Source organism: Physeter macrocephalus, chromosome 2 (genome assembly GCF_002837175.3).
Source record: "Physeter macrocephalus isolate SW-GA chromosome 2, ASM283717v5, whole genome shotgun sequence".
Classification (NCBI taxonomy): Eukaryota; Metazoa; Chordata; class Mammalia; order Artiodactyla; family Physeteridae; genus Physeter; species Physeter macrocephalus.
Genome location: NC_041215.1, coordinates 26,676,378 through 26,694,561, shown reverse-complemented (window position 1 = coordinate 26,694,561; position 18,184 = coordinate 26,676,378). Strand labels below are relative to the sequence as shown.

The 18,184-nt window shown below is 37.4% G+C and overlaps 1 protein-coding gene across 2 annotated transcripts in view; it reads right to left on the bottom strand.

The window, feature by feature from the left end:
- Nucleotides 1-18,184, bottom strand: part of DPP10 (dipeptidyl peptidase like 10) — a 685,210-nt gene that overhangs the window by 518,080 nt on the left and 148,946 nt on the right. For both annotated transcript variants that reach the window (XR_002890440.2, XM_024114996.2), the window contains exon 2: nucleotides 6,805-6,919. Coding sequence is in view for 1 of the 2 variants with exons in the window: in XM_024114996.2 (XP_023970764.1) it covers nucleotides 6,805-6,919 (115 nt within the window). In the remaining variant the exon portion in view is untranslated. The remainder of the gene's footprint in view (nucleotides 1-6,804; nucleotides 6,920-18,184) is intronic.

Sequence of the window (18,184 nt, the reverse complement as noted above, 5' to 3'; positions counted from 1 at the left end):
AAATAGAGCTACCAGATGATCCAGCAATCCCACTCCTGGGCACATACCCTGAGAAAACCGTAATTCAAAGAGTCATGTACCACAATGTTCATTGCAGCACTATTTACAATAGCCAGGACATGGAAGCAACCTAAGTGTCCATCGACAGATGAATGGATAAAGAAGATGTGGCACATATATACAATGGAATATTACTCAGCCATAAAAAGAAACAAAACTGAGTTATTTGTAGTGAGGTGGATGGACCTAGAGTCTGTCATATAGAGTGAAATAAGTCTGAAAAAGAAAAACAAATACCGTATGCTAACACATATATATGGAATCTAAATTTTTTTTTTTAAAAAGTTCTGATGAACCTAGGGGCAGGAGAGGAATAAAGACACAGAAGTAGAGAATGGACTTGAGGACATGGGGAGGGGGAAGGGTAAGCTGGGACGAAGTGAGAGAGTGGCATGGACATATATACACTACCAAATGTAAACTAGATAGCTAGTGGGAAGCAGCTGCATATCACAGGGAGATCAGCTTGGTGCTTTGCTACCACCTAGAACGGTGGGATAAGGAGGCTGGGAGGGAGACACAAGAGGGAGGGGATATGGGGATGATATACGTATGCCTATAGCTGATTCATTTTGTTATACAGTAGAAACTAACACAACATTGTAAAGCAATTATACTCCAATAAAGATGTTAAATAAATAATAAATCTGGTGTCTAAGACAACAGTAAGAGAGAATTCTTTGCCTCAAAGTCATATTTGCAGGCACGTATCAAGGCAAAGTGATGAATTCAAGTCAGTCTGATACAAAGGTCAATTTAATCACTCTATCTGCTGTACACTGTCCACAAACTAGGTACCTAAAGTCATCCCAATTCTGCTGGCCTTAGAAGTATTATCTAGAAAACTACTCTACTTTCTTTAAATTGGTGTGTTATGAGAAATAAATAAGATGATTGTTCACTCCCTTTGGAAAATATCTGTAAATTGGTATTTCTGCAAAGAAAGGCACACATCCTTAAATGTTAACTTCCAGTTTTTGTTTTGTTTATTTTTCAGGATAGGATTGCACAAATTTCTCAGGTTCTCTCTACTTACTTGGTTCTAAATTTTAGCTCAAATGAACTATGTGAGCCTAACTTTATGGATCAAATCCTCATCTGACATTAAAGATTTAACTAATCATCAACATCACAGTGGCAATCTCAACCTCTGTAAATTATTTTCCAAAATGGAATCTGAATCTACTGTAAAAGTCTTACTATTAGAGATATACCTCTAAGGGAAAATACAGACATTTATATAGTGGAAGTGGACCATCCTTATTAAATTATTGTTTAACTGAGATCAAGCAGAGTTCTGGTATCTTATACCTGAGTGCTTGACTTCTTTTATACTCTGATAGAACTGTGACAATCAACCCAAATGCTCACCTAAAGAAGGCACTAAAGAATAAAAAATTGCCCAAAAGCAAGAGCTAGAGCTAACGATGAAGACACAATTTCAGTGCCTTACAATGTTGTCTTTAGTCAACCATGAGAGTAAATTAACCTGATGACTTTGTTTTGACACTGACTGATTACAGACATTAATCAAAGGGCAACAGGCCACTGCTGCTGAAGAACTGGTGGAATATACGCAGCCCATAGGTGGTTATTTCAACATGGCAATCAGACTTAAGAGTATCCTCTACCAAATACATTCTAACTTATAAAATACATTTCTCTATTTTCCAAACAGGTCAAAATGGGTAACAGTATTCTGTGTGAAATGTTTCCTAACCATGTTCACTGTCATTCTGCATATTAAATATAAATATGAGACTGTGGAGTAAATGCATAGCTACCTAAAACTGGTTTCCAGAACTTTAAGCATGAATGTACACCCATATATTTGTAGAGTATAATTATTGATCCTATTGTTACCTATTCTGAAAATAAATGTGGATACTCTTTTTTCTTTAAATGACTTAAATACAAACAACAACAACAACAAATATGTGGGCTGGATCAATACATCCGAATAAGTGCACTTTAATCCGAAAAACAATTTTCTTTCAGAAATAGTTACTTATTAAAGAAATACTTGAATTGTTAACCTACTCTTCAAAAATAATTAGGACTTCTTTTCACAAGGCACAGAAGTTGCTGACAACCTTGGAAATTAAGACTCCTGTGTCAAATTACCTCTGTAATAAAATTTGCAATCAAAGCAAAATTACAATGAACATGTGTTTCTCTGGTTATAGGCTTGCATTCCTTAGCACTTACCTGCAAAATGTGATGCTATTTTGAGCAAAACAGTTTCTAAATCATTTCTTAGACTAGATAACTCCTTGTATGCTTTCTCCCTCACCCACCCTCCTCCAAAAGATTAAATATATTTTCAAGGTAGAGGGGCTTAGTGAGAGAGCTCACCAGATTTAGTCTGTTGCTATATTTGTTACTAAGCAAGCCACCATTATTGCTGTTGTTGTTTTATTAGGTCACAGATATTAGAGCTGTAATGAACTTCAAGAAATCACTTCAGTTTCTGGCAAACCAAAGATGCCCTTTTCTTCAACAAAACACTTGGGGTCAAAGGAGGTAAGTGATTTGTCCAAGGTCGTATACTGTAAATCCCCTACATATGAACGAGTTTCGTTCCAAGAGCGCATTCATAAGTCTAATTTGTTCGTAAGTCCAACAAAGTTAGCCCAGGTACCCAACTAAACAAATCGGCTATATAGTACTATAGTGTAATAGGTTTATAATACTTTTCACACTAATAATACATAAAAAACAAACGCAAAAAATAAAACATTTTTAATCTTACAGTACAGTACCTTGAAAAGCACAGTAGTACACTGCAACAGCTGGCATCCAGGGGCTGGCATCGAGTGAACAGACCAGAAGAGTTACTGACTGGAGGAGGAAGAGGAGGTGGGAGATGGTAGAGCTGAAGGATCCTCAGCAATAGGAGACAGAGGGCAAGCTGCAAGTGGCAATGTACGCCGGACACGTGAACTAACTTATGTGATTAGACACGTGAATGCATGCATATTCGAATCTTTGAAAGTTTGCAACTTGAAGGTCTGTATGTAGGGGACTTACTGTAGCTATAAAGGTGTCGAATTTCTGACCCCAACACTTACTGGAAGGATTGTTCTAGAGTCAGCTCTTTATCCTAAAAGGTCAAGTATCTTGCTGAGTAATTTCAGAAGCAGAAGTTTCCCTTCCTGTCATGGATTCCCCTTCCTGGTTGAAAGTTTCCATCTGTCTGACTGGCTTTACCTAGAAAGCTGGGCCTTGGGGACATACTTGTGAACAAAGGAAAGATTAGAGGGGGTTGTTGCATGTTATTCCCTCAGTTGGAGGTTTTCCCTTGCGGGTCTCTTCTCGCACTGCTGAGGGTAAGAAGAGGAAGGCTCTGTGTAATCAGAGCACTAGAGTCTGACCACAGACAGGCACACGTGTGCTAAATCAAAAGGCCACGCTAATGGTCTCGATGCACATTCTAGCCCTCAGAACCAGAGGTTAAACAAACTCAGTTCTGTTTTTTTTTTTTCCTGTCTAACGAGGGAGGCAAGACTAGATAACTTGTAAGAGTACTTCTAGGCTTAGGACCCAGGCCACAAACTGTAAGTCTTCTGAGCTTATATTTTACTCTGCTGTTTGGTTGGAGCCCACCATGGAGGCCATGTAGCCAGGCTGGTATTTACTCGTTCATAACTCAAGCAAATTCCTAAACCACCATCATTACCTATGTCCACGTCATCAATTTATATCATCTTCCAACCCCTGGTGACATTGAGTTTACAAACAGAGAGTGTAGAACACAAGTTGTTCGTTTTCTGTAACAATACTTTTTCCACTCCAGCATACTGACTTTTATTTTTCATTTCATAACATCCCTGCCAAAAATAACAGTAAAATCTAAAGACATTTGAACATGTGGTATGTAAAACAAACACTAAATTATAAATCTAAATAATAATTGCACTTCCATTTGTGTGATTACTTTCATATGAAATTAACTCTTTGGGTTGGGATATGTGGTTGTTGTGTGCTTGTGTAGCTGGGGAAGAAGGAGATTAGAAGTGATAGATATAAAGCAGGAGATAGTGAGGCCAACTATGATAGTACCTAGAAAGTTGTACTCCATAATTATCTATTGATGTATGAATAAATGAATGAACAGACCACTGAAAGACTGACGCCAGATTAAATATTTAGTATTTTTCCACCTGCCATAATTTAAAATTGAAATCACAGAAGATCTATATTCCTGAAAGACTTTATACTTTTTCTTAGAAATCTCCCTCATGCAACACAGTGTTTGGCATTGTGTCTGGTGGTCAATAAGTTAATAATAAAAATAGTAAGAGGAATGCCAGCAGCAGTTCTACAGACTATACTAAACACCTCAATTTTATTATCTCATGTATCCCTCATTGTAACACTGAGACAGGCTGAGACCTGGGACACTTTGCTGCAGTGCTTGCACCTGGACAAACATCTTCGTGAGCAACAAAATACAAAGAAACTATAAAGGACTAAAAATAACTGCATGCATTCCCAGTTGGGGCAAATTATGGACAACAAGATACAAAAAGACCAAAAAAATCCCAACTGCCACTTCTAAAGAGCCAGGAGCAAAAGGAGGGTACTGCGCATGCCTCCTGCACACAACACCACCAAAGGGGTGGGCAGACCACCTAAGGCCCCCCCTCCAGCCCAACCCCTGGACACACCCCTACCCTCACCCCACATAAGGATCCAGCTTGCCCCCGCCTCAGGGAGCGAACAAGGGAACCTGTTGTTTGTTCTCGCTCCCCCACTGCTGCAGCAGGGGCCCCAATAAAGCCTTGCCTGCATTTCTCGTCTGGCCTCCGATCAATTTCTATTGATTAAAGAGGCCAAGAACCCGGGTCAGGAATGACACTGTAAAGTTGACACTATGAGTTGCATCCCTAATACGGATGAGTGAAGACAAGGTTAAATTATTAGCCAACTTCACAAAACTAGTTCTGTGAGAGCCATAACTCAAACCAAGGTGTATCTTGCTTAAACCCTTGCTTTAATAAATGAATAAGTGCATGACAAAATGAATGCAACTATCCTGTATTTTTATTACTGGGGCAACTTGGTAAGGGTTGGGTAGAGGAGATTTAATTTACTGAGTGACCAAGATCTTTGTTATACCAAACTCCCAGACACCAAGGTATCACTATGGCCTCATAGAGTTAACAAGAAAACCTGAGAAACGGAATCACTGGGAAAAGGACACTAGAATCAGATGGAAGAAGTTCAAGAGAAACACATAGGTATTCTATGATACTAACTTCTTCCATCTGGTTGACAGTCATCAATAGAAGCAGTGCAGCCACGTCATTCATTTTTTTAAGAATTATGTCAACATTCCTAAGTTTAAGTGAAACACTATATGCTGAACACAAGCTCATCTTCCTTTAACAAAGATTCTTGGCAATCGGCAGCAACTCACAGCCATCACGTTGCTCCATTACTCTGTACTGCAGATGCACAAATGAGGCTGTTAAGAGGCAGCTCCTGAGAGAATGATGGATAAGCCACCCCTTATAAGAGAAATTTTTTTTTCTTTTTTTTTAAAGTCTCCTTCTCTTCCGTATCCTCTCTCCTGACTCCCTTAATTTCTTTCTCAATCTCTTCATATGTTAAATAACAACTACGAACTATATTTTTGGAAATCTATACATTTCAAAGCCAATGTTTTTACCAAGATGGTATATGTCACAAAGTACCATTTGGAACACCTGATACTGCAATTTGTATAATTAGCCACCATAATTAGTTGACTAAATGACTCTCTGTGAAAGAGAGCTTTTGTTAATCAAATGTTGTACATGAGGAAATAAATTCAACATGTTTAAGGGGCTTGTAAATAACAAAACTGGGGCAGGAACTGAAGTTATAAACTTATAGCCTTTAACAACAGGCATATGAGTTGATTTGGGGACCAGCTCAATCCTATCATAGAAATGACCATTTTTTTCACCGCCATATATGGTGATCAGTTTTTAAGCAAGCTAGTTGGGTGGGTTGTAGTAGCATAACAAACTTTTTTGTTCCTGGAAGGCAGTTTGGGAGTTTAAAATGTGAGCAGCCTTTCTCTGCCTTCTGTGTTATCACCTACCAAAGAGTAGTAAAACTTCTGAGTACTGAAATAAACCCCAGAGAACAATTAAACCTACTGATAATTTATATAGTAGTTTTCAACTATTTAACATAAAGAACACAATTTAAAGAGTAGTGCAAGAGCACACTGGAGAGGGTCTTTAGACAGAGAGAAACTAGGCATGTATAAACTACAGAGAAAGATGAGAGAAAGAGGAAGTGTCTTATTTAGAGGCTTAGCTCATTTTCTTTTGATCTAACCCTCTTTGTCTGTCAAATCCTCCCTTACCACTGTCATTATAGTTGGGCTGTCTCCTATATATGGAAACTTCCAGACTCCACTCCATCATCTCCACCCACAATAAAAGTCAAATGTGTCCCGCATTTATTAAATTGACAAACATAACAAGTCTCTAAACAGCACTGGAGACCAAAGATTTCCTTGGCATTCTCAATATATATATTTTACATTTCAGCTTCCCTCAAATATCTTGCATGGTATTTAAACCACAAAATGACTGTGCCATTTGCGAAATGTCTGGTTATTCATTTTTTTATTCCAACCAATGCTGATGTGTCCTAAGATACCACATGTGACTACCCTCTTAAGGCATCTGAATGTGAAATTATCATCCACAATACCATAATAAGAGAGTAATAAAGACAGATTACCTGGGGTTAAGAGGATGACTGACATAGTGATGAGTGAGCATACAACTAAAATCACCAGCAGGGCAATAGCAATTCCCTTCCAGTTTCTCTGTGGAGGGCTGTTACTTCCCAGATCCTACCGAGATAGAAAAAAAAAAAAGAAGTTTCATAATTATACATGCTCCAAGAGAAATGTATTCATAAAGGAATGATTCAGTGCATGGAAGAATCACAGTTTGAAAGCTGATTAGAATCCTCTTCCTCTTTGGTAGCTCATTTAATTATTCAAAGGTGCATATATTATAAATGGCTATCTTTTGGGGGGCAATCTTATTTCTCCAAGAGATAAAGCAGCAAAGGTTTATGCCTGCTGTCTAAAATGTGGATGGCATTAAAATACATTGAATATAAACACTAGGATGATAGCCAAAATACTCTGCAAAATAATTATGTAAATAAAGTGTGCCCATTTACATTTTTTTCTTGCTACAATGGAACCTACAATAAAGATTTAAATATTAATATTCCTGAAGCACTATAGACTACTTTTCTAACTGGTAAGGGGAAAAAAGATTAGTGATGGGAAAATCATTCAACATGCCCCCTCACTGCAGACCAGTGCACATTTGTCAACTCAAAAGGTCCTTTTTTTAAGCAGTTCCCCTACCACTCATAAATATCAACAGGATGTAGTAACTAAATTAAATGAGTGCTTCTATATCAATGGTTTACGACATCCTCTCCCTGGGCAGCATGCATGATATTGGCAAGGAGGTATGATTGATGGCGTAGGATAAACTTGAGCATCTCTTACAATACCTATAGTAAAGCTTTTCATTTTTCAGATGATCTGTGTGCTATTCTGCTGACTAGAAATATATGAGCATCATTCACCAAAGTAAAGCACAGACCACACTAGTTTGAAATAAATGCCAGATTTTCTTTGTAATAAAGTTTATAAAACACTAAGCTTCTTGTTTCTTTCTTCCTACCCCAATCCCCAGCCTCTTTTCCTCCAGTCCTAATAGAGCCTTCTTTATTCAAAAATAGTCAAATGATTTGGGGACAAATGAAACAAAACGTAAAGGTTTCCAGTTCACTGTATTTGCACAAATCACCCAAGAAGCCACAGACTTCCTTTAAACAAAGATAATTAAAATAGCAAACATTTGATAAACTATAAATGGCTTATTGTGACTCACAGTTTAAAGCACTGAAGCCAATTTTCATATAGGGATAATGGCATTCAGTTCTGCAATAAACTCTTTGGACTTAAAGAACTAGGTCCTAAATAAATGCAAGAAGAAACCATGCATAGGACGTATTTTGTTATTGTTTGTTTTTCCCCTTCTTAGATCAGTAGCTTTAGGTTTTTCACTCTGATGAACCAAATCCGGCAGAAATCAATTCCAATCTTTTTTCTAAAATGGCTCACTCCATACCTCATTTTCATGCTTATTAACGCTTATTGTCCAATACCTCTATCCTTTCTGCATTTTGGTTAGAATTTCCATTCATAAACTTATTCCACATAAATCAAAACAGTAGATTAGCAAATCATCAGCATTTAAGTAACAACATCAAGAAAAGCAATAGTTGTTTTAAGACCATAAACCTTTTTCTGGAAGCAACGTGACTGCAGGTTTCTTGGGCAATTTCTTTGTCAGAATCTGTGTGGTGTGATGACCAGTTATTCTCCATATTAAGGCTCTATTTAAGACTACTCAGAAGCCAGAATGATAGAGAGGCAATGCTATTCGTAGATGTCTATGCTGGGCAAAAAGTTGTGAAACACTCATCTCAAGAACTAAGAGGTAATGAATGAGGGCAACAAACAATAGGAAGTGAGTATCTGGACCAAGAATCATAAACACTTTCATATTTATTAACTCAAAGGGAGGTAAGAAAAAGGAAAAAGAATAATTGTAAGCAATTATAACTGACTTCTCAGTCCAGTAAAGGAATCAAGGGGAAATGATAACTTTAAACTACTGACTCTGATCTTGATTCACTGTCACTGGAACGCAAGGCAGATTATTAGACACATGTGTTCAGAGTGTGTTTTTTAGTTTTTGAATATGATGTAACTATGCAATGCCTACCAAGCATTGTCTAACAGCAATAATAGGTATCTTATTATGTGTTTCGTATTGTACTGAGTACAATCTCACAAAATCCTCATGAGAATTAGGTGAGATTACTATTATTTTGACAAATCTGCAGATGAGAAACATGGGATTTAGAGAGATAAATAACAAACCACTTACTGCTAATAAGTGGGATATCTCAAGGTCCAATCCATAAAAGTCTAGCTTCAGAAACCACATTCACACACTATAATATGCTATTCTAAAAGGAGATATTTCTTGAATCACTCAATAAGCCAATGAATCAAGGAATGATTTGAACCCCTAGATAATAATAGTTGTACTTTAATACCTTTTATCTGAGAAAATTCACAATTTTATAAAAGCTCTTCTGAAGTCTGTAATGCCTTCAAATAAACTCACATTTTCCCAGGAATGGCAGACTAGAAAAAATATACCATTTTTAAAAATGGTCAAACATGTTTGAGTACAAAATACTTTTCTGTTCATAAAGTGATGCACATAAGAATGTCTGGTTCATCTAAAAATGACCCGTCAGTACCAAAAGCATCTACAAGTCCCTGTTTTAGGAACTGCAGACTTAATGAACTCTTACTATAATTCCCTCCTTTCCATCCATCTTAAATTCCATTACCATTATAATATTTCTAAAGCACGGTTTTACTTACATTACTTTATTCCACAAAGTCCTTTAATGTCTCTACATTATCTAAAGAATTAAGTGCAAATGTGTGAGTCTAGAATAACAATGGTCTATAGCCAAGCTCCAGTCGTTTCATCCAACTTGACTTTTTTTTTTGAGAAAGAACACTACCCTATACTGCTCTGATTACCATTTCCAACATATGCCTCAGATGCTTCAAACTTCACCTAACCATTCCACTCCCAGTTTTTTCTCCAATTCCTTTCATATGCATCCAATTACAGACATTGTCAACCATTCAACATCCTGCTCAAATGTCTCTTCTCTTGAAAATTTCCCCCAATTACGCAAGCCTGATATAATTTTCCTTCTGAAAAAAAAAAATGCCTAAAATGCATTGTACCAATAGGTTTGAGACCAACTCTGCTACTTAATAGCTATGAGATTGCAAACAACATGCCTCTACAATTTCCTAAGCCTCAGGCTTCTTTTTTAGCTGAACAACTGGAATGATAACAAAAATTATTTTTAAATGTAACAAGGATTAAAACAAATTATTCAAACAAAGCTCTTACTTAAATGTACAATAATACAGTTCACACTAAGTGAACTGCTTGGAATGGTCTTCCTCAGTACACTTGCACATGTCACTCTTTCTCTCTCTCTCATTATTTCAGGTCTCAATCTCAAATGTTCCTTCCTTTGAGAAGCCTTGCCTGGCCACCCTCTACAAAATAACATTCTATATCTGCTTCTATTTCTTCAATTAGCTTTATTTTTCTTCAAATCATTATCATTTTTGAGTATATTATGTCATAGTAAATCATATATCTATTATAATATAAATTAAGTTGTTTAAATGTTCATTTTATCAGTCTCAGCTCTCCAGAATAGAAGCTTTGTGATGTCAGTAACCTAGATCATCTTGTTCTGTGCTATATCCCTAGCATTTTGAACAGTGTTTGGCACATACTAGGTATGCTATAGATAATAAACGAAGGAAGGAAGGAATGAATGAATGATAGCAGTTCTGATGATAATGATGATGATGGTGGTGATGGTAATGCTTAAAGCCATGTATAAACAGCCATCATATCCCTGTCAAAGTTATCTCCTTAAGGTAAGGAGCACATCTTAGATAACTTTATATTCCTGAGACCACTGAACAAATTCTAGTCCTTTTAATAGGCGCTTAGAAAATAGTTGCCCAGTTAATTAAGTGGTATAAACGGTACCTGAAATGGTATAGAGCTACAGTGTCATTAAATATACATTAATAGTAATTTTAAGAAAAGGAACTACTTGCTATAGATAAATTTGATTGCAATTATTTTTAGCTTCATTTATCTGATGCTTGGATCCCAAAATACAGTTGCCATTCTTCAGTTTATCTTCTTCTTCGACAACCTCAATAATTTCTATTGTTGCTGGAAGTGGTTCTAATTGGCTCTGCTTTTCAATGACTTCCTCCTAGCCAACACCTGAAAACATACACGCCAGGCCCAAAGGACAGGTTGGTGCTGGGCAGCAGCCTGACCTTGCAATGTCATCATCTGAATGCTTTGGAGGCAGCACAGAGTCAATGTTGGGATATTAAATTCCCTGGAGAGGTTTGAAGGTATAAGAACAAATGTTTAAGAATCCATATATACAGTTGTTTTTAAAGTCAGTCCTCCAGTGGATAGATGCATAGGTTAAAACACTTGTGTCCAACTGCAGCTGATGTTCAGTGTTGTGATTGTCTAGAGACGTTTTGGTGCTGCAGGCCAAACTAAACTCAATCTGTAACCTAGTTATTTATGTTGTGTTTACTGCCAACCAAATTACTCATCACCCTTTAGAGAACAGTTTAGTTTATAAGATGGATGTTCACGACACACATAGCTTACCTAAATCCAAATGCATTTTTTTTAAGATGTTGGGGGTAGGAGTTTATTAATTAATTTATTTATTTTTGCTGTGTTGGCTCTTCGTTTCTGTGCAAGGGCTTTCTCTAGTTGTGGCAAGTGGGGGCCACTCTTCATCGCGGTGCACGGGCCTCTCACTATCGCGGCCTCTCTTGTTGCGGGGCACAGGCTCCAGACGCGCAGGCTCAGTAGTTGTGGCTCATGGGCCCAGCCGCTCCGCGGCATGTGGGATCTTCCCAGACCAGGGCTCTAACCCGTGTCCCCTGCATTAGCAGGCAGATTCTCAACCATTGCGCCACCAGGGAAGCCTCCAAATGCATTTTTAATTTGTTCAAATACAAAGAAAAAAATGCTAGAAATCATAAGCAGAAAACATCCAAGATTTATATATCATTTCCTTGGGCAAAATAAGGAAAAAAGCCGAACCAACAAATTCAATTTTCTTAAAAATAAGAAAAAGAATATAAATGTATATAATAAATATAAATATATATTCCACTTGTAGTTCCCCTTAAAAAACTCCATGTTCATCTGCCATATGCATTACAAAAAGAAATATGATCCCTCCATATTAAAATTGTATCAAAAAGCAGTAACATTTACGGGAAGATACAAGGAGGAAAAATCAAGATATTGAAATTATGTTTGTAGATTGGATGAGGGTGTGTTTTAATAAAAGTAGATTTTTTTCCATCACATGGTGTTCACATTCACAACTGTGAATAGTCTCAACTGTGAATAGGTCAAGAAACAGTCCAAAACATTTACACTTAATAATTGGAAAATATCTTAAAGGAACTTAAGGTACTTTTAAATGTTGTATATTGTTTCAGGATATTAGAAAAGCATAGCATTAAGACTTAAAGCCATCTGTAAAATAATGATTAAAAAACTGATTTTAAAAAATCCTTTTACATCATTCTTAGAAATGTTTAGCCAGCTCTGGCTTGAAAGACCTTGAGATATGGGTATTTAGCAGTTGGCCAATTCTCTTTAAATCATTCTGTTTAACAAAATGCACTGGAGTCTTTTAGAATATAGAACATTACACTACAGGCAACTGGGAATACAAATTAAAATAAGAACTGTCCCCAGTGAGTATAAACACTAATGAAGACTTTGCTTACCAGCAGTATAGTACAAAGTTGCATAAATAAAGGTAACCCAGCAAATCACAGAATTTTTCTATGGGAAATGAGGGGAGCAGTTATTAACTTCCTTGTACTGATATAATTTTTTTCTTTAAGCATTCATACAGCATTTCCTAAGAAATAAGGTGCTAGATGTGGTGGGATTATAGAATTACATATACAAAATCTGGAAAGACAAAAGGAATCAGAGGATTTTTTTCTTTTTTAAATAGGTGGAAAGTGTGTATAAAAATACACACTTAGGTATTGGAAAATGGAACAAACTGTGCATTTTTTTCTTTCTAGCAAAAATAATAATTTACAACCTGGAATAGACCACTAAATGTAAAAGAAATTGAGACAATTTTTTATATAGCTCCACAAAATTACAAGGTCACAGATTTTGCCTCTAAGACACAAATAATTCCTGTGCCATTTGAAACATTTTAGAGTATAATGAAAGAAGGAAAATTCCAAAATTTTAATGTTTACCTTGTCTTGATTGTCTGAAATAGAAAGCACATAAAAAAAAATTTAAGCTCAATTTAAATAAAGAAATAACTGCAAAAGTACTAAATAAAATGTTAATGAATTCAATGCAGGAGCTCAATATAAATAATAATTAAATATTGTGAGATATTTCCACCACTAGGAGATATAGTCATAGTTCCTTACAACATTTACTGATATCAGTAAAGAAAATATAATCATAGAGATTGTTTTTCATATTTAATTTTCAGTTTAATACTTGTAATACCTACTGCTTCTTAAAATTGCCCATTATACTTGTGGACATTCACAAGTTCCTCATTTATCATGCTTCTCCAATTAGAAGACTCTATGCTAAACAAAGTGCATAGTTTTGGTAAATAATCATATTTCATACAGAAAGTTATACATTTTTTCAAAATTACATCTATTATAGTTTTGTGTTATCAGAGTACATGAGGCAGTGCTGAATAAGTGCTACTCATAGTATGAACTATAGACAGCAGCATCAACATCACCTGGGAGCTTATTAGAAATGCAAGACAAGAGTCTTTTATTGAGATTTGCTCTATTCTTTTTTTTAAAAAATTCTTATTTGGTTTTATCTGTTCAACATTAATTTGTTTATAAAAGAACTAGCAATTGTCTCAATTGTAATTTGTCATTTATAACTCCCTGATAATTATATTTGTTTGTGACACACTCCTAGATGGATCACCATTAAATTAGAAACAAAACAAAGATGACAGCTATCATCAATATATTTTTCAGTAATAGTTTCACATTTCTATTATCATGATTTAGAGGTTTGGCTGATCATCTATGATTCTGAACCTGTTTAGGCTTCAAAACCACAACTAAAACTGTAAAAGAAACAATTAAAAAAGCAAACAAACAGATCTCATATCAGCAAGATGGCAGACTAGGATGCTCCAGGTCCTCATTCTCTCATGGAAACATCAAGTAAACAACTATAGAGTGATTAAAATAGCATTACGGGAGCTCCAAAATCCAGTGAAGGATATGCAGCAACCAAGCAAACACCCAATCAAGAAAAAGTCACACTTAAAAAGGCAGGAGATTTCATGGCATGTTTGAATGCCCTCATTCCCTCCCTGGCACAGCTTAGCATGCTCAGAAGGAAGTGACTCAATTCCCAGTTCCTTCCTTCAGATGGAAGAAATGAGTCGAAATTGTTTGCATGTTCTGGCCTATCTGTGGGCTACCTGAGGGACAGGTTTGTCTTGCCTGACAGAAATAGCAGCATAGTTTAGATCTCAGGTTAGAAGGCATGGAAAGCAGTGGAGTCTTCCATGGTGCATGAAAACTGCTGGACTGTAAACAAGCAGAATTTGAGGATAGAGATTACCTGCTTAGAAACACAGTGGAACACTTAAGACCTTAAGAAAAAGCAGGGTGCTACTCTTAAAGAAATCAAGACATTTTAAAACAGCCATGTATACAGGGGAACTGGGGGTAAGGGAGGGGGAAACACATACACACAGGCCAAGGGAAGACAAATGTAAAAATCCTGAGAATATCTTGAGGCTTCCTGCTGGACTGATTAGAGAACATCTTTCTGTGAACAGAGCCAGTCTCCAAAAACTGGAAGAAGTGGGTATTTTTTCAAATGCCCTATTTTCAACAAAAGATCACAGGTTTACAAAGAAACAGGGAAACATGGTCCAGTCAGAGAACAAAATATACCTGTAGAAACTAACTGTAAAGTAACAAAGGTTCTGGACTACTAGAGACTTTAAAACAGCTATCAGAAATATGCTCTAAGGGGCTGCCCTCGTGGCACAGTGGCTGAGAGTCCTCCTGCCGATGCAGGGGACATGGGTTCGTGCCCCGGTCCGGGAGGATCCCACATGCCGCGGAGCGGCTGGGCCTGTGAGCCATGGCCGCTAAGCCTGTGCGTCCAGAGCCTGTGCTCCGCAACGGGAGGGGCCACAGCAGTGGGAGGCCCGTGTACTGCAAAAAAAAAAAAAAAAAGAAAAGAAATATGCTCTAAGAGCAAAATGAAAACATGGACAAAGAGCTAAAGAAAATCAGGAAAATTATATATGAACAAAAGATCAACCAAAATACAGAAATTATTTTTAAAAAAACACAGAATTTCTGGAGTGGGAAAATACAATAACTGAATTTAAAAACCTAACAGCAGACTCAAACAGTAGAAAAAAGAATCAGTGAACTTGAAGACAGGTCCTTTGAAATTATCAAGTTTGAGGAGCAAAAGGGTAAAAAAGAATAAAGAAAAGTAAACAGAACCTATGGGACTTATTGGGTTGCACCAAATAGAGCAATGTACACATCATGAAAATCTCAGAAGGAGAAGAAAAAGAGAAAGGGTCCGAGAGTTTATTTGAAGAAATGATGATGGAAACTTCAAATCTGAAGAAAGATATGATTATATGAAAGCACTAAAAGCTCAGTGAACTCCAAGTAAGATGAACTCCAAGTAAGATAAACCCAAAGAGATCCACACTGAGACATATTTTAATCAATATATTAACAGTCAAAGACAAAAAAGAGAATCTTGAAAGAAAAGTGACTCATCACCTACAAGTATCTGCAATACGATTAGCAATGGATTTCTCAGCAGAAACTTTGCAGGCCAGAAGCAGTGGGATAATATATTTAAGGTACTGAAAGAAAAAACTGTCAACCAAAAAAATCCATGTCCAGCAAAAATGTTCTTTGAAAACAAGGAAGAAATTAAGACATCCCCAGAGAAATAAAAGATAAAAGATCTCATTGCCCCTAGACTTGCCCTACAAGAAATGCTAAAGGGAATCCTTCAAGTTGAAATGAAAAGATTGCTAGACATAACCTGAAGTCATAAGAAAATGCAAAGTATTCTATAAGGATAAATATGAGGACAAATACAAAAATTAGCATTACTTTAATTCTGGCTCCTAACTCCACATTTTACTCTTCTACAGAATTTAAGAAACAAAAACATAAAAATTAATTATAAGTCTGTGTTAATGGGTATACAATACAAACATGTAATTTATAACATCATTTACATAAAGTAGGAAGGATGGAGCTAAAAAAGAGTCCAGTTTTTTTTGTATCCATCTTTTTGTGGGGAGTTACTGTTTAATGAGTATGGAGTTTCAGTTTGAGAAGATGAAAAAGGTTCTGGAGATGGATGGTGATGATAGTTGCACAGCAGTATGACTGTACTTATTACCACTGAGAGTACACTTAAAATTATTAAAATGGTAAGTTTTATGTTATGCATATTTTGTCAAAATTTTAAAAATGTTAAATAATAGCAACATTCATCATAGGAACAGATATATCAAGTGACTTTAGAAAGTTTTAGTGTCCAAAGGAAGAAAACCACAAAACTTTACCAGAGGATTTCTAAGACCACTTGAAGGAAATAGGAAATCACTGCATTCCTGTTAAGCATGATTCAATATGAAAAAAAATGGTCATTTTCCTAGATTAACCTAAAAATTTTAAGTAATTCCAATAAAAATCCTAACAGAACTCTTTTTCCTTAAACTGATAAAATTATCTTGAAATTCATCTGGAAAAATAAGCATATGAAGATAGAATAACTTTGAAAAAAGAAAAATAATGATGAATGCCAGATACTAAAATTTAATATAAATCTGTGCTAATGAAAATTGTGGAATATTAATAAGGAAATATTAATAAACAAAACTATATTTCAAAAAAATTCCATGCACACATATATTGACAAATTGTTTGTATTTTGATCCCAATTTCTCATTATACCTTCTTTCTGTAAGAAAGCCAATTGGAATTTCACACAACACTCCAATGAGGTGATTTCATGGTCTCTATGGTGCCAAATCAGAGAGCTAATTTTTCCATTATTTTACAGGAATTCTCAGCAGCATTTTAATCCATTAACCAATACATCCTCCCAGGAAAGTCTTTCCTGTGACACCACACTCTCCTGTTTTTTATCCTGCATTGCTAGCCACCTCCCCATTTTCTTTACTGGTTTCTTCTTAGGCTTACCTCTAAACTATGGAGTTCCCCCAGGCTTGGCTCAGGCCCTACCCTTTTTCTCTACATGAACACTATTTCTAGGGATAGCATTTAATCTCATTTTATATCACTCAAAACATTTTAATCAGTTTTATATGTTAAATGTTTAAAATGGAGGGGCCGGGAAGATGGCGGAAGAATAAGATGCGGAGATTACCGTCCTCCCCACAGATACATCAGAAATACATCTACACGTGGAACTGCTCCTATAGAACACCGACTGAACGCTGGCAGAAGACCTCAGACCTCCCAAAAGGCAAGAAACTCCCCACATACCTGGGTAGGGCAAAAGAAAAAAGGAAAAATAGAGACCAAAGAATAGGGACGGGACCTGCACCCCTAGAAGGGAGCTGTGAAGGAGGAAAAGTTTCCACACACTAGGAAGCCCCTTCACGGGCGGAGACTGCGGGTGGTGAAGGGGGGTACCTTCGGAGCCGCGGAGAAGAGCGTAGCCACAGGGGTGCGGAGGGCAAAGCGGAGAGATTCCCGCACAGAGGATCAGTGCCAACCAGCACTCACCAGCCCGAGAGGCTTGTCTGCTCACCGCCGGTGTGGGCAGGGGCTGGGAGCTGAGGCTCGGGATTCGGTCGGATCGCAGGGAGAGGACTGGGATTGGCAGCATGAACACAGCCTGAAGGGGTTAGTACGCCACAGCTTACACAGCCGGGAGGGAGTCTGGCAAAAAATCTGGAGCTGCCAAAGAGGCAAGAGATTTTTTCTTCCCTCTTTGTTTCCTGGTGTGTGAGGAGAGGGGATTAAGAGCGCCGCTTAAAGGAGCTCCAGAGACGGGCATGAGACTCTAAGGCTGCTGCTGCCACCACCAAGAAGCCTGTGTGCAAGCACAGGTCACTCTCCACACCTCCCGGGAGCCTGTGCAGCCCGCCACTGCCAGGGTCCCGTGATCCAGGGACAACTTCCCCGGGAGAACGCACGGCGTGCCTCAGGCTGGTGCAAAGTCACGCCGCCTCTGATGCCGCAGGCTCGCCCCGCACTCCATGCCCCTCCCTCCCTCCCCCCGCCCCGGCCTGAGTGAGCCAGAGACCCCGAATCAGCGGCTCCTTTAACCCCGTCCTGTCTGAGTGAAGA